At 41.2% G+C, this 24,164-nt stretch overlaps 1 protein-coding gene across 4 annotated transcripts in view; it reads right to left on the reverse strand.

Moving 5' to 3' along the window:
- Positions 1–450: 450 nt before the first annotated feature.
- Positions 451–24,164, reverse strand: part of LARP4B (La ribonucleoprotein 4B) — a 131,359-nt gene continuing 107,645 nt past the window's right edge. For 3 of the 4 annotated variants that reach the window (XM_062211079.1, XM_062211078.1, XM_062211077.1), the window contains exons 9-18: positions 23,565–23,675; positions 22,313–22,366; positions 22,021–22,230; positions 17,972–18,078; positions 17,311–17,562; positions 11,675–11,720; positions 6,885–7,049; positions 6,127–6,251; positions 5,924–6,032; positions 451–4,231 (exon numbers count right to left, since the gene is read on the reverse strand). In XM_062211079.1, the coding sequence (XP_062067063.1) occupies positions 3,944–4,231; positions 5,924–6,032; positions 6,127–6,251; positions 6,885–7,049; positions 11,675–11,720; positions 17,311–17,562; positions 17,972–18,078; positions 22,021–22,230; positions 22,313–22,366; positions 23,565–23,675 (1,467 nt within the window). In that variant the 3' untranslated portion in view covers positions 451–3,943. The remainder of the gene's footprint in view (positions 4,232–5,923; positions 6,033–6,126; positions 6,252–6,884; positions 7,050–11,674; positions 11,721–17,310; positions 17,563–17,971; positions 18,079–22,020; positions 22,231–22,312; positions 22,367–23,564; positions 23,676–24,164) is intronic. The other variant, XM_062211080.1, reaches the window with a different exon arrangement.

Here is a 24,164-nt window from a genome sequence, read left to right on the forward strand (position 1 = left end):
AGTCAATGGACATTTTAATCAGATAATCTGTCCACCAAATAGCAAGCTAAGAGTGCTGGCATCACTATTATTTACAGATAAGTCCATCACTTTGTTTTCTAGAGTAGTCTCGGGATCTGAAGAGTCAACATCTACTTCAAATAACTTGATGGAGACATCTTAGGAGAGGTACAGCCATTTTAACAAAAACAAATAAATCCTGATGCAGGAGTATTTATTTTTGTGGTAAACTGTGGATTTAATGATTTCCCAGGAATATTTGGTTTTTAATGCTCACTCTGAATACCCTAAAATCCTGTTGCTTCAGTCAACTCACACATGGGGCTCAGGAGCCTTTATAACTCAAGCAAGTTTACACACACATGTTTCTCATTTACACTGATGGGGATATAGAAAAAAAATCATATTTTAAAAAGATGCATTCTTGAAGTAATGTTTAATTTAAAAGAAAATCAAAAGAAAAACTGAACAGTGCCTAAATCTTTATTTTTCATAACCTACATTTTTTTTTCAAATTAGACAGTTTTACACTGAATGACACAAAAGGAAACTTAAATTACCAATAGTTTACATGTAAGCTTGATTCCAGTCTTAATGAAAAGAAGTAGAACAAAAACAAAAACCCTCAAGAAAGCTTCCATATTACACTCCCATCTTGTGAACTGGCAGCTGTTACTGCTCCTTAAATCTTCGATTGTCTGCTGCTTTCTGTGTAACAGGCTATGAAGCACACAAAACCCACAACTATAACTCACTGAAGGGGATACAAAGACAGGTATGCACCATTAGTCACCTGTTGTGATACACCGAACCAGTTTTTAAATGTAAACTGCAGACATCCTGACCAATACAGCAACGTAAGACATTCCCGCCACTGGCTAGTGGCGACCAGTGATGCGATGACAGGAGGGACTGTTTGGAAACACCATGACACCAACTCCTAAGAGAACAACTACTCTACTTGAAATTCACGTCTGGTGAAATGGGACCAGGTTCTTATTCCTATATTTCCAAATGGTAAGTAACATCACACAATTTTACAAGTTAAAATGTCATTTGTGATTGCTGTATCTCTGATTCTATAACTTGAGGTACTGCTGGGGGCGGGGAAAGGAATGAGTTAAATTTTTAAAATGTATGAAAGCCACATAGCATCAGCTGTATGTGAAATCAGCAACAGTCTCTATGTGCCGTCACAGCTTCCTATTGTGAAAACTCCCATTTTTCTTTCTGAGTGGAACATCTCCAGAGCAATATCAGACAGGCTTTTTGTTCGACATTAAATAGCTATTTGGCATATCACCTTTGCTTAATTAAAAAAGAGTGCTATAAAAATGACATCTGAGCAAGGTTTCAGCTCTGGATGCAACAGACTGTCGCTGGCTAAGCGGTAATTACAGTGTACTGACCTCGTCCGCTGGCAGCAGAACCCAGAACAGCCCTTCTCTGTGCGATGCTACTCCACGTGCCCACTGCTCTCCTGCGTGCTGCTCTGGAGCTCTAGCCTTTTAGCTCACAAACAACCAACCACAGTTGGCTCTAATCACACACACATCGTGCTGCAAAGCTCACACGTTGGGGAAAGGACTCACTGTTACAGACTCACTGATGTGTGGGGGACAGGGATGGCTGAACACACCCTGGCACCTGTTCCTAAGAAGTGACACAAAGGGCCCCAGATCTCAGAGCTTGCCCTCTGAGTGTTTACAGCATCTGTTGGTTTGGTTTGAAGAGGTCAATTATTTCTGAGTTTTCGGTCCAACGATCTGACAGCTACCAAGAAAGTAATTCTCCCATTCCTTTATCATGCATTTTAAACTTATTAGCACTGTTTGTATTTCTATGTCTTTGAATAATGACTACTGCCCTGAAGGAAACCGTGAGAGACACCAGGCAGGTTTTCCTCTGGTAGGGTAAATCACACTTAGCAATATATGATTTGAATTAGTAATTCATTTTTCACTTTGACTTAAAAGATCCTACCAGTTTCTGCTTTCTACATTGTACTTCGGAACTCTTTCACATTAGATATGACTAGTATGCATTTCCATACTTTGCAAGAGAGTATGAAAACATCTCACGGCTTTTAATAAGACTTTCCATTTCCCTTTTGCAGCAAAGAGGCAAAATCAGTTCAACACACCAGTATGAGAGGGGGGGAAAAAAACCTCAACAAATTAAAATAATATTCAAACCACAACATTTAGTTTATCTACATCCAGCTCAACATCAACATTTATAATATATCAATAATTTTTATCAGATTTTCTCTGTAGGGTACCTTTTTTTAATATGTTCTGATTATTTACAACTGTACAAGCAAAGCACACTCCCAAGTGCACATATTTAATACAGTATCAACTATTTGCATTTACAGGATTTTTCAACAATCTGAAAAAAGATCAACTGTTTAAGATCCTTAAGGTATATTACAAAAACTACTACTAGTTCTTGTACTACGGTATGCTTACTCAGTAAAACTAGCAACAAGAGATCCACACGGTAACTGAGTAACTCTGATCCACTCACGCCAACCCAGGGGCCGGTCTCCATGAACTCTAAGCTGTCTTATACAAAAGTTAAGGCAAAGTCATTTTCAAGTTTAAATAAAATTCAAGTCTTTAAATATTGGATGGAAATAATTTTTTTAAAAAAAAACAAAAACCTCAGTCTTGTTAAATAACATTTCGTGGAATAAACTGTATGGTTACATGTAGCAGGAAATATTTTAATGTCTGCTGTTTAGAATACTTAAAGAAAAATTTTAGGCATTTTAAAACAAAATAATTTATATTTAAATTTATTATAAACTTGCTAACTTTAGTGCATCCTTGTTCTTCAGAAGTACAACACTTCTAGAAGGGAATCAATGAGACCCTCATCTTGGAGGTAAAAAGAGCAACAATTTTTGTCTTCCACCAGCCAAAGAGGGGAAAAAACCACAAACACCATTCTCTCACCATTTTACATAACTTTAAATCCATGTGCTGATGCAGAGGTTCAGGAAGACGTCCACATGGAGCTAAGATGAGGACTCTCTTCAGAGAGAGTGCCTGGGGGCGGGGGAACATAGACAGAAATGTGCATGGAGCAGGTGCACCAGGCCAAGAGCCAGAGCAACCAGCTCACAGGGATCATAAACCACTTCATGGTACAACATCCTGGCAACACGTCAGTGGCCAACAAAGTATATTTGCATTTAGGTTCTATTCACAATGTGCTTTGAATTGATTTTAGGTAATAGCCACTTGCAATTAAGGGGAGAAGCTGGCTACTTGCTGGCAGGACGTCAAAACTCAAAGCTTTCAGGTTTCTCTAGGGTGCGCTCTGCAGGTTCTTTCTGCCCACTGGATCCAAAAAGACCTATATGTACATTTCTATGTATTTTTAAATGCTAGAATCACTTGTTAACAGTTTAGATGAAAGCACAGCTCCCATGCCAGTGTGTCGGCAACCTGACACTGCTAACCCCTTTCCACATCGAGGCCAAGGCTGCCCTTGCCAGCCCTCATCCATCTGCTGGGGCATCTGAGATACGCACTTGCAGATCAATATTATTAAAAAAAATGAAGTAGCATAGTTCCCTTAATTTAGAAAAACTCACTATATAGCTTGCATTCAGAGCCACATGGAGGCTTAATAAAAAACATCAATCTGTTGGGATAAATGCATTTTCTATCCTGAAAAAATCAGACTTATGCATCACCTCCAGTTAAGCACCAACCTAAAATAAGGTTTATATTAATTAAATCCTGAAAAACAGATTTTTTTTTCCAAGAAGGGGAGAATCCGACTCACAGAAGAAAAAATAACTTGCAGGCATTCCATGGGCCTCACAGACACTGCAAGCGCCTAACCAGCGACTCATTCTCGTACTGAGTGGGAAGAGTGTTTCGTTTGTGGTTAATACAGCTCTTTGCAACCCCTCCCAGACATACGGTTTTCACTGAGGAGACTTGGGGGGAGTGTTCTGTTCTCTGTGAAGACGCTTCCCAACAGCTGGGGGCGAGGGCCGGCGCCCAGGCTGCCGCCTCTGGTCTTTGGGGGCTCCAGGAGTGGACTTGAGGGCAGGGGGCTCCCTGTATCTCTCCACGGGCTCAGCGAGCTTCTTTTCTTCCTTCCCACAACCGCCAGGGTTTGGCTTTTGTTCTTTTGGGGGTTGCAATGGGGAAGAAGGCGGCTCTTTACTCGTTCTCTGACAAATCTCCGCGTAACTGGGCTTTCGCAATTCCTGGAAGCAAACATGGCATTACATGCAAAAAATGGTTTCTCCAGGGACGACATGGGGAACAAAGTTTACTTAGACAAAAACAAAGTTTTCAGCTGTAACTAAACTGCCATCTTCCCAAGTGCTTCTACTTTGAAAAAGTTCATAAAATTCAATGATGTGTAGCTTCTCTGCTGTACAACTTTCCTCCGAGAAACACCTTTTAAAAATGGATAAAATTAGAAAATGGAAGTCTCAAGGAAAAAAAAATGAAACTTCTAGAAAAAGACACAAACACTGCTTTTTCTTGCTCTGCTTTCTTCAGAACACAAGCAGGCAACAAGCCACCACACAGTAGCCCACCACTGACAGAAAAACTTCAAAAGCAGTCTTCGGAGGGGTGGGCCCCTGCACCCAAAATGGAGGGCTTGGGTTCAAGTCCCTGTTCTGCCTTGGATTCTATCTTCCTGATACTGCACACGTTTGGCAACAGCAGGTGATGGCTCAAGTAGTTGGGTCCCTGCCACCTATGTGGGAGAAGAGACTGAGTTCCAGGCATTTGGGGAGTGAACCAGTGGATGGAAGATCTCAGTCTTTCCCTGTCTATAACTCTCAAATAAATACAAGAACTAAAACTTCTTTAAAAAGGATTGTGACAAAGCTAAAAACTTTTTTAAAAAGTGCAACAGGTTTTCAAATAAGGGGTAGCATGAAGGTTAAATAAGAGGAAAAAAAATTAAGATATTTCAGCAACTAAACCCATGTGTTAATTTTAACCTACTGATTTTTTTTTTCTACTCAAACTGACAATAACGGCTGCATTCCCAAATCTAACATAAAAGCTCACCCAAGACCAAACTGAGGATGACATAATTAGACTCGAGAGGCTGGATTCACCAGAGAGAAGCTACCAGAAAGAAAGTCACTGGGATCTAGACATGCCAGACCCACAGGGCTAGAGGTTAATGTGGGGCCCCCTGTCCTATTCCTATTTTGCTTAGTTCTTTTTATTTATTTGAAAGGCTGAAAGAGACAGAGAGAGAGGAGGAAGAAGGAGCAGAATAAGAAGGGAGGGAGGGAAAGAGAGACAGAGAGACAGAGAGAGAGAGAATCTTCCACCTGCTGGTTCATGTCCCAAATGGCTACAATAGTAGGGGTTGGGCCAGGTTGAAGCCAGGAACCACGAACCCCATCTGGGTCTCCCACATGGGTAGCAGGAACTCAAGTACTAAACCATCATTTGCTGTTTCTCGGGTACATTAGCAGGGAATTATATTGGAAGCGGAGAAGCTGAGACTCAAACTAGCACCCAAAAATGTGGGTATGGATGTTCCAAGTGCCACAGCACCTGCTCCTGTTTTGCTTAATTCTTTAGCACATGAGATACACACTTAGAATAAGTGCTAAATTGGTCATAAATTCTATAGAAGAACAGGGGCTACGATTTCAAGTAACAGTTACTAAAGTAACAGTTATCAACCAACACTGAAATAAAAGGATGCTATGGTAGCGATCATGAGAAAGAACCAGAGTAGTTAATGGAATATTACCAGCAAATATTCTGGATATTTTGCTCAAGAAACCACACAGACACAAATAAAAATCCATCAAATGAGAGTTGATTAAAAAATTCAGCTCATGCAGAAGGAGAGCACTGTGCTTCTACCACACCCAAAGCTTTGCCAGTGCTATGAGAGGCAGGGGCTAGGTACTTACTGTGGCGGCTCCATTCACCTGCACCGATTTACACGCAGTTGTAGTAACAACAGAAGGGAGTCTGTCCACACTGTGGGTTTCCCTCTGCTTTTCTACCACCTTGGGATCCCTGTAAAAATGCCACCAGATATGGGAATTTCACGCAACAATACAGGGCATTCAGCTTTGTAAACACCAATTGTTGGTAGAACATTAATACTCACTCGGGTAAATGGACTGGGGAGGGGGATCGTTCATATGTTGCTGATACAGCACAAGAAGCCGGCAATGAGGGCTCTCTGGGGACCACTACAGGAATAGTGTTCGTACTTGCATCTGCATTGAGGCTCTGAAAATCACCAGAGTACGTTAAGCTCACAATCAAGAAGCATTCGTCAGACCTCTGTCAAAGGAAGTACGAGTCTAACTAACGCAAGTATGGAGATCTCCAAAACCTCCACGGCACTGCTTTCTGTCTTCCTGCTCGCACAGTAGATGGGGGGAATGCTTGGTGGGTCACTGTGGAAAATGACACAAGGGTGACTCTGATCTACAGCCATGGTTGAAGACGGCTGGCCCGAGGGATGTAAGCAGGACCACTCCACAAGACCTTCCTGGGTACTTGTTAGCAGGGTTAAAAAGGAGGAAGAATCCACTCTGTTGTCTTATAGGATAAAGGTAGGTCTGAGTAACAACAATAAAAACACAATTCAAGTTTCTGGATGACTGTACAAACCTCATGTATAGATTTTACCTCTGACTCCACAGTCAGCAAGGGAACGAGACGAGATGGCTGGGCCTGGGGTTCAACACTCAGTTTGTCACTCCAAATCTGTGTGACCTCTGCAAATCACTTAATCTCTCTAGACCTCTTATGAATATTTAAAAAATAATGTGGATAAGAAGCTCTATAAAGTGCTTAGCCCAAAAACCAGTGCTCAGTGAATGTTAGCAGTTTTAGACTCACAATATGTTATCTTACCCTTTCTTTTGATGATCCTATTATCAAGCTAGATAGCCTGTTTTCAAACAAGTCCTCTGTCTTCAAATTGCCTGCAGCTCCAGGTAATGGGGGGAAGTTGGACAGACCCAGTTCAAAATTTGGTGATGGAGGCTTTGGTGGTGTTGGAGACTGAGTTTGGCTGCTCTGCAATAGAATAACACTCTGTAAAGTCACACAAGTGTGAAAACAGTGCAAGAGTAAAGCAAAGCAACTTCTGATTTCCACATTTGTCTGATAAATCTATAAACAAACAATGCACAGGTAATTCAACCATGCAAATGCTTCATCACACTTCAACCACCTAGAGCAGACCCATTAAACTGAAATTCTAAGACTACAGCTGGCCAAGAGACAGATCAGAAAGGACGTTAAAAAGGTTAATACACTGCACACAGTGCCCCTTCTTCATGAGTGTCAGGAACCTCTGAAGTCCAGTGCATGGAATCAGTTGACAGAAACCAGGGAAAGGCAAAGGCGTGTACACAGAAAACAGAATGAGCTAAACACAAGGGCGACCTTATAAAACAACTCCATTAGACAGAAATCAGAACAGCCTGAATGTAGAATGTATCCCTATTTATCTCCAGACATGCTGTGTTATACACACAGTGTGTGTATCTTAAGAGAAAAGCAATGGCACACTCTCAACTCTCTACAAGCTGTGTGTGAAATTCTACATAGATGTCGATTAAAAAAACAGTAACAAAAGGCAGGAATGGGAGGAGTCTTTGGGTATCTGAAAACTGACTTACTGAAACACAGTATTTGATAACAGACCCTTCCTAGATTCTTCCAGAAGGTAAACTCTGCATAGTATCTATCAGTCAACTGTAATTCGTAAGCTCAAGATCTCAGGAGAAAGGCAATGATATATTTATTCTGAATAACTATCAACTTGCTTTAACAGGCTAGAACATACTGGTAAGTACGAAGTTCCTTGGTCAAAAGATACAAGGCTGAGAAAGGGAAAATGAGCTGACATTTATGTGAATGCAAGTCCTTCTTTAGTTGGAATGCTAAACTACTATGCCCGGGAAGCAAAGATCTGATGAACCTACCCAGCTTCAAGCTGCCAATATTTCCAGAAATTTACACCAACAGGAAGATCATTCCCCGTATGACTGGGATCTACTGAAAACATGCCTGCACTCAAGTGACAGCAGGTTAAAGGATGAAAATGGATCCATGTTGACAAAAATTCCACTGTCTGTTTTGGGTACCCTTGCCTATTTCTTGCCTTTACTGTGGTAGAAATGACTAATTTTAACTTAACTTTATTAGTCATGTGTCCTCACAGCTAAGTTTATGCTTCTTATTGACCATCTGGCTGTTGTATGATCCCCATAATCTACTATAATGAACATAATGCTCAAAATAATCTAACAAAGCTTTAGGCTACAAACAGACACTATGTTCTCAAAACAATTTTTAGAGATTTTTGAAAACCATGTGCATGCGAGTTGGCATTATGGCGTAATGGGTATAGCCACCACCTGCAGAGCCAGTATCCCGTATGAGTGCCAGTTCAAGTCTCAGCTGCTCCATTTCTGACCTAGCTCCCTACTAATGTACCTGGGAAAGCAGGGGAAGATGGCTTAAGTCCTCGGGCGCCTGCACCCATGAAGGCCAAGAAGAAGTTCCTGGCTCCTTGCTTCAGACTGGCCCTGCTCTGGCCATTGTGGCCATTTGGGGAGTGAACCAGTGGATGGAAGATTTCTCTCTGTCTCTCCCTCTAATTCTTTCAAATAAAACAAATCATTTTTTAAAATGTGCATGTTTCTGAGATGAATGCAACTTTTCCAAAGATAAGCATTTTTAGATAGCTTGGAAAAATTTACTAAATCTTTATTTGTAGGAGCAAAAGAAGCAGGCAACAACTATCCAGGTGTTGGAGTTTGCAGAACCCAAATAGGGCTTGACTTTGAAGGCAGCATTTAGATTTTTTCAAGATTTGAATGCCTGGGAGTGAGGCATGACTGCTGCTCCTGGTCCTAAGGCATTGATCAGGCCCAAATGCTCACATCTTGGTTACTGTATATAAACTTCTGAACTTATTAGAGTATATAAGCACAATAAATGGTATAGTCTCTATGATAAAGAGAACTTCTGAGCCATATTTCTCAATTTCTAAGTGGTTCAGCCCATGAATCAAACAAAATATAACATCAACAACAACAAAAACCTAAAACAGACGTCAATGGAACACTTCAGGGCAGGCCTAACAGTGCCAGCAGGTTTCAAAACAGATATTCAGATGCCAGCCTTGTTATTCTAAACTGTTACAAGAATTCATGAATGCCAATGGGAATTGACCAATATGAACTGCCTTACCAAAGAGTTAAAATCCTGCCACAATGTTCTCCTATTTCGTGGATTTGAAAAGTCCCATACCAACATCCATTATAGCTATACACAAATATTTTTTACAGGAGAAACTGTTCAATCAACCCAAGTAAAAATCACCATGTCTCATGTGCCTATCACTCACTAATTTATTACTTATTTTTGGTATTGTCCTATCTGTAAGTTATAGCAAAAGGCAACAATGTTTGGTTCATAGCGGATTTGTGTTAAAACACTTTAAATGGGGGTTGGTGTTGTGACACAACAGGTCAAGCTGCTGCCTGTGACACCAGCAACCCACATGGGTGCCTGGGTGCCGGCTCAAGTCCTTGCTGCTCTACTTCTAATCCCGCCCCCTGCTAATGGCCTGGGAGAAGCAATGGAAGATGGCTCAAGTGTTTGGGCCCTGCCACCTATGTGGAGACCAGGAGGAAGTTCCTGGCTCCTGGCTTTGGTCTGGCTCAGACCTGGCCATTGCAGTCATTTGAGGAGTAAACTAGCAGATGGAAGATCTAACTCTGTTAGCTCTGCTTTTCAAATAAATAAATAATTTTTTTCAATGCTTCAAATGAAAAGCACTGCCAAGCAAATTTCTACACAGGAGAAGCTTATTCTACTGGTCAACACTACTAATGTTGCCTCATCTGTAGTTTTGCTTTCCAGCATGTTCAGTTCCCTCCCCCGCCCTCCATTAATCACAGTTCCAAGATTTTAAGTGGCTAATTTGAGATACAGTGCCAGCTGGAAACTATGTGCAGTTCTGAGCAGCATGCACGTTTCTTGCTCTGATTCACTACATCCTGTGCAGGGAGTGAATCACCCCTCTGTCCAGTGTATCCAGCCTGGATGCTATCACACTGATTAGTCACTTAGTAGCAATGCCAGTTTTCAGGTTAACTGTAGTGGAATCACAGTGCTTTTGTTCACATAGCCCATATTTTACTTAATAGTGGTCTCAAAGTGCAAACTGATGACACTGGCAATTCAGATCTACCAAAGAGCAGCCACAAACTGGCCTTCAGTGAAAAGATGAAAGTTCTTGAGTTTCTAAGAAAAACAAAATCAATGCTGAAGTTGCTAATACTGACAGTAAGAATGAATCTTCTCTTGGTGAAATTATGAAGAAGGAAAATGAAACTTGTGCTATTTTTTGCTGTTGGACTTCAAACACTGAGGCAGGAGACAGGTAAAGATTAACTGGGGAAACTGAAAAGCAAATTCCAAAACTCTTTCATGGTCTGTTTCTCTCCTGTCTTCCTCCCTTATCTGTAACCTTGAGGCAGGGGACCAAAAAAAAAAAAAAAAAAAAAAAAAAAAAAAAAAAATCCCCTTCACTTAGAAGCTGTATATATCTAAGATAATGGCCAGATGGCCTACACACCAGGTGACTTCAAAACCACAGTAAGGGCCCCTTGGCCAAGACCAACTCCTAAGAAATTACAGCCCTCATTATCCTAAGGGCCTCAAGTCTCAGTCTCACACTGAGTTTCGATTCTTGGGCCGCTTCTACACTCTTAAAAAAGCGCACTTTCGGGGCCGGTACTGTGGTGTAGCGGGTAGGGCTGCTGCCTGCAGTGCCGGCATCCCATATTGGCGCCAGTTTGGGTCCCGGCTGCACCTCTTCTAATCCAACTCTCTGCTATGGCCCGGGATAGCAATGGAGGATGGCCTAGGTCCTTGGGCCCCTGCACCTGCATGGGAGACCTGGAGGAAGCTCCTGACTCCTGGTTTCGGATCGGCACAGCTCCAGCCATTGCGGCCCATTGGGGAGTGAACCAGTGGATGGAAGACCTTTCTCTCTCTCTCTTTTAAGTGCACTTTCTTTTCCTATAGTAAACTTTTGCTGTTATACTTACTATCTGTGTGAGCTTCATTTGAAGCTGAGGCATTGTTTGAGGCTCAAAAGAACCTGTACCTTGTCATAACCTTCCTACTGCCTACTCCCACAATAACAGTGAACACTATAAATGCTTAGTTAAGGTGGAAAAGGCACTAAATGAAGGATTGCTACTATCTGCTATCTCGGGTATTCACTGAGGTTTTGGAACATAACTCCAAGAATCGGGGGTACTGAATACTACATTCTAAATTCTACAACAGGGTTACCCAAACAGAAGAACTGGTCTGGACACCAGCACAGAGACTGCACTATGTGCAAGAATAAGTTCTTGGCTGCATCTCTTCCACAGGACACATGCTTACACACTGTGGAAAAAATACTCAGGAAACTAGGAACTGCACCATGTCCTCCTCTTTAGGCTATCAAAAATCAGTTACCACTTAATGGATATCATGCTGAGAGAAAAAAATCATTTGAAATGCTTCTTCTCATGTCTTAACCTTAATTTACTCCATTAAATCTCATGTTTGTTTAATAGGAATTACATTTAAATGTCATAAAAGTGACATATGCTGTATGTACTCACCGTAAACTTCTCCTCCCTTTTCTTCCTATAGCCAAAGGAATTTTTCCTAGAGGAGCAGAAAGCAAAAAGACTTATTTTTTTTCCTGCCTGGACAATTGTTCATTGAGCATTATGCTTGTGCTCACATATTTAAAGCATGCATAAATTTAGTCTTTGTTACTCTGTAATTGTTCAAAGATAACCCGATTCTCAAATCTGAACCTTGGTCCAGAGTTGTGGTGCAGTGGGTAAAACCGCTGCTTTGGACGCTGGAATCCCATATGGATGCTGGTTCATGTCCTAGCTGCTCCACTTCCAATCCAGCTTTCTGTTAACGTGTCTGGGAAAGCAGCGGAAGATGGCCCAAGTGCTTGTGTCCCTGGACCCGCATAAGAGACTCAGAAGAAACTCCTGACTCCTGGCTTTGGCCTGGCCCAGCCCTGGATGTTCCTGCCATTTGGGGATGAACCAGCAGATAGAAGAGATATCTCTTTCTCTCTGCCTCTCCCTCTCTCTCTCTGTACCTCTGCCTTTCAAATAAATAAATAAATAAATAAATATTTAAGAAAGAGAAGTATAGTTAAAACATAAAAACTTTATGGAAAAGTTTTAAATCTCAGGTTCCTATAGGTAAATAAAATAAAAACATCTGGGGCCAGTGCTGTGGCATGGCAGGTAAAGCTGTAGTGCTGGTATCCAATAGGGGCGCCAGTTTGAGTCTCAGCAGCTTCGCTTCACTTCCAATCCAGCTCTCTACTACTGCCTGGGAAAGCTGAAGAAGATGGTCCATGTCCTTGGGCCTCTGTACCCATGTGGGAGACCCAAAAGAAGCTCCTGGTTCCTGGCTTTGGATCGGTGCAGCTCAGACTATTGCGGCCATTTGAGGAGTGAACCAGCAGATGGAAGACCTCTCTCTCTCTCTCTCTGCCTCTCTGTAACTCTTTCAAATAAATAAATCTTTAAATAAAAAAATTACTACGAGAATTAACTTAGGGGCTACTCAACATTATTTAAAGATATGAATATTCATTCAGTTGGAATAAAAAGGTACATAAAATCTGATCCTAAACTAATAGGAAACTTGTTAAAAATGGTAGTGAAAGGTTATCAAATGCAAATTTGCTTGATATTAAAACTTAAAAGACCCCAAATAACCCATTCCACACTCCTTCACCCCTTAGTTTTTATATACTACTGCTTTCAATGGCTTATCTTCTACCACAAAAATCGCATAATGATCTCTAAATTCCAAGAACTGTCTCTCTTATCCTACTTGCTGGCTTTCTGAACAGTGCTCTAGATTCTTGTCACTCTAAATTAGACCTCCTGTAGGTAGCAAGGTTATATCATACATGGCAGTGTATAACTGTATAAATAAACATTTTATTAAGTGGTGACTTCACATTGGGTCCTTAGGATCCTAAGATGGCTAAGACACATAGACCTGGACTAGTCACATATTACTTTCAATTTATAATTTTATATTTATCCATTATTGTAAGGGAACACAAAGAGTTCCCAAGGGCCTTTTATAAAGGAACTTCAAAAAAGTTTATGGAGGGGCCGGTGCTGTGGCATAGCAGGTAAAGCCACTGCCTGCAACGCCAGCATTCCATAAGGGCGCTGGTTCGAGTCCCAGCTGCTCCATTTCAAGTCCCGTCTGCTCTATTTCTGATCCAGCTCCCTGCTAACGTGCCTGAGAAAGCAGCGGAAGATGGCCCAAGTGCTTAGGCTCCTGCACACATGTGGGAGACCCAGAGGAAGCTCTTGGCTCCTGGCTTCGGTCTGGCCCAACCCAGGACATTGAAGCCATTTGGGGGTGAACCAATGGATAGAAGAGATCTCTCTCTCTCTACCTTTCAAATAAATAAATAAATAAATAAATCTTTAAGAAACAGAAGTATAATTAAAACATAAACAGCTCCGGCTGTTGTGGGCATTTGGGGAGTGAACCAGCGGATGGAGGTTTTCTCTCTGCCTCTACCTCTGCTTCTCAGTAACTCTGCCTTTCAAACAAATAAATAAATCTTTAAAAAAGAAAAGTTTAGGCCGGTGCCGTGGCTCACTTGGCTAATCCTCCGCCTGTGGCGCCGGCACCCCGGGTTCTAGACCCGGTTGGGGCGGCGGGTACTAGTCCTGGTTGCTCTTCTTCCAGTCCAGCTCTCTGCTGTGCCCCGGGAAGGCAGCAGAGGATGGCCCAAGTGCTTGGGTCCCTGTACCCGCGTGGGAGACTGGGGAGGAAGTACCCGGCTCCCGGCTTCGGATCTGCACAGCGCCGGCTGTGGCGACCATTAGGGGAGTGAACCAATGGAAGGAAGACCTTTGTCTCTGTCTCTCTCTCTCACTGTGTATAACTCTACCTGTCAAATAAAAAAAAAAGTTTATGGAGAAATGGAATTAAAAGAAAAGTTTAGGGGCTGATGTTATGTCACAGTGGATTAAGCCGCCACTTGCTGTGTCTGCATCTCATATTGGAGGCTAGCTCACATCCTGCCTGATTGCTTCTGATCCATTTCCTGTTAATACGCCAGAGAAAGTAGTGGAAAGCAGCCCAAGTAATTGGACCCCTGCTACTGATGTGTGGGAGACCTGGATAGAGCTCCAGACTCCTGGCTTTTGAGGCCGTTTGGGGAGTGAACCAGAGCATGGAAGATACCTGTCTCTCTCCCTCTCTCTCCCTGCCTCTCTGCCTTTCAAATAAACAAGATTGGTTTATTCTGCTACCCCCCCCCCCCAAAAAAAAAGAGCGAGAGAAAACTGAAATCAATGCATATAAGGAGTTTCAAGAAATTCATCACAATGTGCATTACAAAGAAAATGACAGAACTAAACTTTTTTTCAAAATACATTTAAGTCCATTTTCCATGAATTTTTGGGAATACCCTCATAATATATAAGCTAGAAAGAAGATTAGAGATAATATTCACCACTGCCTTTACAGAAAACCAAAAAGTAGTCTTGCCTAAGATGACAAAGCTAACAAGTAGAATGAGCTTAGATCCCCTCAACTTCTCAGTCAAACATGGGATGCTCTCTGAACCCTTCTGGTAGCCCCTCAAGCAGAGGCAAGACACAAGCTGTTGGGATTTTGGAACAAAGTCAGGCCACCTCCTGCAGAAAATCTGTTCTCTCCTTATGTACCAAAGCATTTTGGAAATAGCTCCTGGCTGTGGACTACTAGACCCTGGGTGAGACTAAATGCTTGACTATGGCACATCAAATGACAAAGAGACCTGGGCTGGCTATCACAGAAGGGGCACTAACCTATAAAAAGCTGGGCACAAATGCTAACCATTGACTGTCTTACAAGGCTAGTGCTTGGCCATTCAGTGACCAGTTCTCCTTCACCTTAATCCATACTTAGGGCATTCGTGGGGTCTGTGTTGAGAAACAGTGATGGGCCGGCATTACAGACACTCATGCACACTGTATAGAATGGCCTCAGGCTCACTCCCCAGAAGGCCAGGAAACTTTCCCAGTGGGCAGAACTCTGGGTGCACCGTGTCTGGACTTGGGAATGTAGAAAGAATAGATTGGTACCAGCTCATGAGCAAGGAGCTTGTATCTGGCTGGACGAGAGATTTATAGGAGTTGGAACTCAAAGCTTGACAACAAGCAGATCTGGGAGAATGAGTGTGGGATGGACAGTATGAGCATGTGTGTTGTGAGTACTGTCCAGAGGAAAGGAAGAAATCGTGCAGAAGCTCAACCCAGGGGCAACCCTTCACCATGGATACCTGACCACAGTGGTTCTAGTCCCTGGGGAGTGCAGAAGTTTCACTTTGCTAGAATAGACCTGTGTCCTGGATACAGATGTGACTATCATGGGGTTTGAGCAGCATCACTCTCGGCAGGCCTAACTAAAGACTTTCCTCACCCTCATGGTGCTCCATGTGTTCGACCTAGAAACCTGCTGGCTATCAGACTCCATCATTGAGAATCCAGGCAGGCCAAGTGAAGACTCAGATACAGTTCTGGGAGGGAGGGGGAGTGTGAGATCCAATGTAGCACCACAGCCAGAGGCATGGTTCTGGCACTGTAAGGAGAAATCTCTGTTAAACTGCAGAGTTAGTACTTCTGACCTTTCAACTCAGAATGCTGCTGGTTTGAGTATCTTATTTCCAAAGAGAAATGATTCTGTAAGGTGAGGAGCTAACAGTGGTTCCATTGAGACAGAAACAGAAACAGCCACCTGGCATATGGAGTTCTTCATCATACTGAATCCAGCCAGGGTGAAAAGCCCTGCAGTTGGCCAGTGCTGTGGCTCACTTGGCTAATCCTCCACCTGTGGCACTGGCACCCTGGGTTCTAGTCCCGGTTGGGGCGCCAGATTCTGTCCCAGTTGCTCCTCTTCCAGTCCAGCTCTCTGCTGTGGCCCAGGAGTGCAGTGGAGGATGGCCCAAGTGCTTGGGCCCTGCACCCGCATGGGAGACCAGGAGGAAGCACCTGGCTCCTGGCTTCGGATGGGTGCAGTGTGCCGGCCGTGGTGGCCATTTCGGGGGTGAACCAATGGAAAGGAAGACCTTTCTCTGTCTCACTCTCACTGTCTAACTCTGCCTGTCAAAAATAAATAAATAAATAAATAAATAAATAGCCCTGCAGTTGACTATTGTACAGGGTGGGGAAGAAAAGCATGCCTGGACCCTGGGTATCCTGCAGAGTGCCTCTTACCCACCCCTACCTGCAATGGGGAAACAAGGTGCGACATGACCAGTGTGCATCAATTCCTTCAAGAAGGAAGATCTAGATCGCCCTTCTCATTTAAGAGCCCTGAGCACTCAATGCTTCATCTGAAGGCAGAGGAAACATAAGACAAAGTAGAAGAAGAAAGTTACAAATATTAACTGTGGCTTCATGAACAATTACAGAAACAAAGACTGTGGAAGCTCTGCATGCTTTCTCAGGATTGCCATGTATATTTATCAGTATATGCTAACTAAACTCTTCACTGTTTATTGTTTGTGGCTACAATTAGGGATTATTTAAGGGACAGCATAACTTACTTGTTGTGGACAAAGTGAGACTATATTTACATAAAATCAACATCTGTTAGGCACAAGCATAAACGTGTAATTGCTACCATTTGTAAACTGATGCAGGATATACAAGTTGATTGGATAATCCAAGTGGCATACCTTATTGGTTAACAAATTACTGTCTCTCAGCTTCAAACCCACTCTTTAGTAATATGTTGTGATAATGTGGCTGAGATTCTGCAAACCTCATTTTCCTCACTGCCAGCTGGAAAATGAGCAAGGTGAGGAGCCCACTGGACAGAGCTTGGAGGGCATCCTTTGTCAGAGGCCAGCAACTACCACCAAGGTGAGACTGTGGGCACAAACAATGGAGTCTGGGAGCTGATGAGCTCCAAAATTCTCCGCAAATAATGACTGTGACCTCAAATAGTTCCACTTCATCTACACTTCTCATGGAACAATTTCATACTACAAAAAAGATGAAACAATCTAAATCTTTGCTCTAATGTAACCGCAAACAGCAATTGCATAAACTCCTTGATGTTTATAGCCTTCAGTTTGGCTTTCTGCGATGAATGTGAAAATATTATAAAACAAATCTAAATTTAAAAATTTAAAAACATTAATATTTTATGACAGAAATATAGTTTACATTTAGCAAACCTTATGTAGACAACTCACCTTCCTCTCCCTAAACCAGGAGAGGATTCAAGACTACCTGGCTCCACGCGCCCAGTTCCAATCTCTCTCTTGGCATAAGCTGAGGGGTTTTGTATTCGTGTTCTAGTTTGCCCTGTTTGCCTTGTCTGTGGGCTCCGGACACCATTAATTAATCGATCTGCAGTGAAGTTAAATATTGAAGGACTTTCTAATAGCCCAGGGCCTCTGTCTGCACTAGGAATCACATGGCGCAGATGAGACTTAGTAGGATTCCTGAAAATAAAATGTATGTGCTCAGTTATGAATCAATCAAGGCATTACATAGTAAGCATGCTAGTGCGATATCTGTGCTACAATCTGCTTCCTCTTTCATAAGATTTGTTATTTAGAATAGCTAACACTCAAAGGCCCTCCTTTGCTGTTTGTAAGTTCAAGTTCAATCTAAAAATAAGGCATATACAGGGCAAGCTGCCCAAAAGCCTTCTCTGCAGAGAATCTATCCCTTATGTAGGAAACTGTAGCACTAATTTGATTGTTTCATTTTTACAGAATGTTGTCATTGGCTTTGAACAGCTTTTACCTCTTGTGAACATTACTAGTGGCCAACTATATCTCTTATTACAGATGCTGAAAAACAATGCACATGAAGCACACAGACTTTTGAACCACTGACAGAACTTGCCTGCTTCTGGGAGGATACTGTCTGAGTGAAGTCAGAGGAGAGGCTGCAGGTTTGAAGGTTGGAGACGTAAACCCGTTTATAAATCCAGTATTTGGAAATGGAGTTACCTATATTCAATAACAAACAAACAAGTAAACCATCCATAAAACAAATTTCAATTTGGTTAATATTATCTTATCTTGTGGTAACCTAGGTAATTTCTTAGTCTCGTCAGGGATGCTATATTCTATTCTACACCTAAAAATAACCATAGATTGGCAGAGCATTTTATAAGATTATTAGTAATGGCTAAGATTTACTGAACACTCATAACAACCAGGCCAGTTCTAAGAACTTTTCTGCATCATCTCAGTTAATACTTATAACAATCCAAGGAGCAAGATAATCTCTACATGTAGAAATTGACATTAAGAGAAGATAGAACTTTGCATAAGATCACATGGGATCCATGAAGACAAGGACCCTGAGACAAGTACTGTCTGTAATGTTTAAACTAACTGTTAGTAAGAACACTATCTGCATTACCAGTAAGAATTAATTCTTGGGGTCGGCATTGTGACATAAGGGGTTAAGCTGCAACCTGCAATGCTGGCATCCCACATGGGTGCTGGCTTATGTCCCAGGCGCTCCATTCTGATCCAGCTCCCTGCTAATCACCTGGGAGAGCAGTGAAATATGGCCCAATGTGGGAAACCCAAATGAGGCTCCTGCTGCCGGCCTGGCCCAGCCCCAGCTGTTGCAGCTGTCTGAAGAGTGAACCAGCAGATGGAAAATCTGCCTCTCCCTCTCTCTCTTTAACTCTGCCTTTCAAACAAATAAAGTAAGTCTTTTTAAAAAAGAGAAGTAAATCTTTATTTCTAATAACTTTATCAAAATTCATCAAATTTCTCAATTTAGGGCCATCTATATACTTACTGCTACAAACTTTGCTTATTTTACAATCACAGCCTTTTAGAACACTAATATTTTAACCTTTAGTTTCATGAACATCTTGCTCTAAAGATCAGGATATTTTTAGATCATTAACAATTTAAGTGATATATGGCATACAAATATAGCAGATTTCGTAAACCACTTTTGCGGCCATTTGGGGAGTGAACCAGCAGACAGAAGATCTCCCCCACCCTGCCCCTGCTGCTCTGCATTTCAAATAAATAATACATTTTAAAAGTATATATTAAGCTCAGAATTCTAAGTATCAACCAGCTGATAATAAAACTTAGTGCTGAGTGGGTGGGATGGTGGGTACAGTGGGAAGAAACACTATGTTCCTAAAGTTGTACTTAGGAAATGCATGAAATTTGGATTCCTTAAGCAAAAGGTTTATGGGGGGAGGGAACCAGTGTTGAAATAGTTAAATAACCAGACCCAACAGGAAGCTATAATTGAAAAAAGAGATATTAGAGACAGGTTAGGGCCAAAATAATTCTCCAATTTAAAAAAGAAAAATTTCAAAGCAAAAAAAAAAAAAATGCTTCACACTTTCTTAAAATTTCTAATTCACTGTTTGAGAAACTGTACTGTCAGCAAGAATCAGACGAATTCAAATTATATCACACCAGAAGGGCCATCAATTCAAACTTGAATTCTGGAGACTGTAAATCATGGTAATGCCAATAAGGACTAGCCATTTCACACTAAGAAAATTTCCACACAGAACTGTGATGTTTCATTAATAATCCTGAAGAGTTGAAAAATAAAATTGGCTGTTAACACAATAATTTAATATCAAAACCTACTGGAAATGAGCAAGTGCCCTCTCTTCATTTTTGCTCAAACACAATGTTTAAGAAAAGTAAGAGAGCTTTAGTGGAGGGTCCTGACCTCACATTTTCAGACCTGGTCCAAACGGCCATCATAAACAGCAACCTGAACATAAAACACAAGTTGAGGACATAACTAACCCAGGATCCCAAGAGAGCCCAGTACAGACTAGGGATTAAATGGAGAAATGGGAGAAATAATTGACTGCAGGAAGAAGTGAATAAGACAAGTATGGTAGCTTGTCACATTTTGGAAAGATTTTTTCAATAGCAAGAGTCTACAGATTATACTTCCTCTATGGTCCTCTTGACATATTTCCAGAAAGGGAACTAAACAACTGTGAGTATACCTTTACAGAATGTAGCAATACTTTTTTAAAAGCAGTACAGTTTCTTACCATTGGGAGTCATTCAAAAGAGAAATAACTGAATTTTAATCACTTGTATGCCAAGCATTCTTTTATTGCAGTGGTTAAAACTTTTGGTTATGGGCCCCTTTGGGAATTCCTCCTAATTTGTTTCTGTCCCTGCCTGTCCTTCATTTTGCTATCAGGGCTACAGTTTCCTCTTAGAAACCTTAGATGACTTCCTCCAAGCCACAAGGTAAAAGCCCAACCCATCTCAGGACAACGGCTAAGAAACTGGACAGTCTGGCTCGAATCATTCACCAGCCCCACTCCCTAGCTCCCCGCACACGTTCTATACTTTAGCTTAGAAACACTCTCTCTAATCCATAACAATCTGTGTGCTTTAGGGCATGAAGTTTATTTTCATGAAGGCTCCTTCTGATAACCAGAAAAACTCAACTTCAGTGACAGCATAGTACCTGATAACCCTCTGAATTATTAAGTTTAATGGCATTTTGTATTTGTGACTGTTATTGCAAATATCACCTGTTTGATGTATGTCTTTTCTACTCTGAGGCTTTTCACAGATATTTTTTTACTTTCTAGTTTATATCAGGCAATAACAATCCAAGTTTAATCAACACTTTTTCTCTCAAAGTCTTTGTTTTCCATATTTATCCTCTTCTGCTTGTCAGTGTTAACATCTCTGGATGACAAGGTATCTGGCTCTCAGCCATTTGACCCTGAGTACCAACTTGGTCCACAGTCATATCCTGGACATGAACTCTTACCAAAGCTGTTAACTCAATACCTGCTTTCTTTTTTTTTTTTTTTTTGACAGGCAGAGTGGACAGTGAGAGAGAGAGACAGAGAGAAAGGTCTTCCTTTTGCCGTTGGTTCACCCTCCAATGGCCGCCGCGGTAGCGCGCTGCGGCCGGCGCACCGCGCTGATCCGATGGCAGGAGCCAGGTGCTTCTCCTGGTCTCCCATGGGGTGCAGGACCCAAGGACTTGGGCCATCCTCCACTGCACTCCCTAGCCACAGCAGAGAGCTGGCCTGGAAGAGGGGCAACCGGGACAGGATCGGTGCCCCGACCGGGACTAGAACCCGGTGTGCCGGCGCCGCAAGGCGGAGGATTAGCCTGTTGAGCCACGGCGCCGGCCTCAATACCTGCTTTCTGACGATAGTCTATGCATTTTACCCTTCTATCTCTCTTATTTAAACTAAACCTGCAGTGCTATCTCATATAAATCTCCTTTCATCTTCTCCTCTTAACCCATACCTAAACTTCAAGGATACTTCTATTAAATATTGCTGATTCTCACATATCCCACTCTATCAAATCACACTAAGTCCAAAGCAGAAGCCTCCTGATCTTCCTATTATCTACAGCAGCTTAGCTGAAGCAAAATGACTGAATCCATTAGAAATTTATAAATCCCAACCACAGCCCTTAACACAGGCCAAAGTTTGGAAAAAAAATAATAATCATGTTAAACCAGCTCTAAGGCTGGTATGAGAAGTAAAATAAAGCTTGTGAGATAGCATAGGTTCTACTTATTTTTGACTGTTATAAGCCTATTAAAGTACCTCTTTAACAAATCTCCCTTCCATTTCCTTTTGTGTTCAAAAGGTCATCAGCTACACTAGAGCTCTTATTACATACTGTGTCTTTGAAGGAAAAAAAAAGCTGGACAGAAGGGGAAATGGACTGGGAAGGGACTATGAGATCAAGATCATAGCATTTCAAAGTTTTTCAAGCAAATGAAAATTATCACCCAATTGTAACTCAAAACCCACAATATAACCTGAAGGTTTATTTTTGGTATGGCAAACTGCATACTTTTCTGGCTTCCCTATTAGACTAGGCTTTTCATCCTTTAAAGCATCCATGTCTATCATGCACAGTTCTGTGAGTAAACTCCATGTAAAGACTTACCAAGGGTGGATCGAGATAGCTATGCGTTGTTGACCATGTCTGGGGGGCAATCAGGCTGTACAGAGGAAACTGTTGCTGGGGACTGTATACTGGAGGTAAATAAAATGATGTTGTGTAACGCTGCTGTGTATAAAGGTTCATGTCGAGAGGTCTAAATCCATTCTTTGGCAAAAACGTGTTTATAGCTATTGCCTTTGCTTTTATCCGCGCCTGTTTGAAAAAATATTTAAGTTCCTATTAGAATACTTAAGAACAAGTTAGAAAATAAAGCACAACCAAGAGTCTTGTTTACCTTAATTGGTTTTCCTTGAAAAGTTTTGACTTCTTCTCGCAAGTATTTGTAAGCCTATGGGCAAAATCAACAAAAATATCATTCTGTTAATCTTTCACTAAGATAGACTGATAATCAGTTCAAAAGATCAAATAAAAATTAAATAGCTACCTTATGGTGGACAAGAGCTAGCACAGTGATGACCTTTTTTGGGCCACAGATCCTTAACATAACATCACAAGGGCTATGGAATTCTAGCCAAAAGTCTCAGAAACAAGATTTGTGCACAATTTTAAGTATTAATAGATACTATCAAGTCTCCCAAAGACCAAATGCTGAGAATCTTGCCCAAGGGGAAAACGATGACAACTAAGTCCCAATTTTGAAACCGGGATTATGCAGTTCAGTAGCAGAAATGCTAGAGAGGAAGGCTGGAATATAGTTTATTCAAGTATTTATATAGATAATATTTATAATAATATATTATAAATTATATTTTAATATATTATATATTATAATACACAATATTTATATTATATATATATATGGCTCCTTACTCTTCTTTAAATCAAATCTACATTAACCTCCTTACATAACTCTGAAGGCTCTGACACTCTGACTCAACCTCAACCAACCACACTCATCAGGCAGGTCAGCAGAGCTTGCTCTATTCCACAAACATGATGATTATGATCTCCCATTCCCCCATTTTCCCTCCTATCCAATTAAAATCCATCTTTCAGGTTTTTTCTCTTCTAAACCTCAATAGCATTTACACAATTTAACACTTTATAGCACCGAGACATTTGTTAATTTGTTTTTCTCAAATAAGATGCTTACTTTGAAGGCAAGAAAATAAATTACTTAACTTCTTATGTCTCCTTAAGAAGCTTACTTCTCATTACCCTTAAAACCCTCTTTGTCACACACAATGATGATATGAAGATTAAGGTAAGGTTAAAATTTCCAAAAGGCCTTTACAAACAGTAAAATCTTTCTCTGCCCAGATTTAAGAACAGAATTGATTTTCCTAGGTGGGTTACCTTAACAATTTCTTTAAGGAAGTAATGTCACATGTTTCTTATATGGCTACAAAACTTACCTATAAAAACACACCCATTTAAGTTTTCATAACTTGATTTTATCTGCAGCTTACATTCAAACACCACCACAATACGAGAATAATCTCAATGTCCAAATTTAGTCCCATTATATACCAGTAATAAGCACTGGTAAACTATGTACTTCATTAGTACTAGTGGAAAGAACTTACCTGTTGTGCATCAGCTTCTGTTTCAAACGTAATAAACCAATTATCATTATAGGCAAATTCACAGTTTATAAATTTTGGTAAATTATTTCCTTTAAATAGTGCTTCTACTTCCTATAGGAAATAGAGAGGTTAAAATTTAATTCTTAATTATGTCACTTTTGTCCTCATCAAAATTTTTACAATGCATAACTCTTAAGGCACATCCTTAAAGTCTAACATATTTCAATGTGTTTCAAAACAGGCTAAAAGTTTCAGCGAGGTTTCCAGAATCAGAATCACAATAGCATAGGAAGATAACACAATTCATTGATAGTTGTTCTGTTAAGCTACATTAATGCTAAAAACATTATCATCTTATCACTCAGCTAATAAATACACTGTAAAACAAAGATAAAATATGTGAAAAATCAGGGTTTTTAGGCACTGGACATCAGGCAGTAACGGAGAATGATCCCTTAGAAAGGGGACATTAACAAGTCAAGCCCCTAAAGTGCCCACTGTTGAGTTTTGAGGCTGTAAGAGCAAGAAGGGTAAGTACAGGCTCAAGCCCTCTGCCCTGGGTCTTAAGCCTGAGGCTGTGAACAACCACCTGAAATGGTT

The sequence above is a fragment of the Lepus europaeus genome, chromosome 14 (genome assembly GCF_033115175.1).
Source record: "Lepus europaeus isolate LE1 chromosome 14, mLepTim1.pri, whole genome shotgun sequence".
In the NCBI taxonomy this organism is placed as follows: domain Eukaryota; kingdom Metazoa; phylum Chordata; class Mammalia; order Lagomorpha; family Leporidae; genus Lepus; species Lepus europaeus.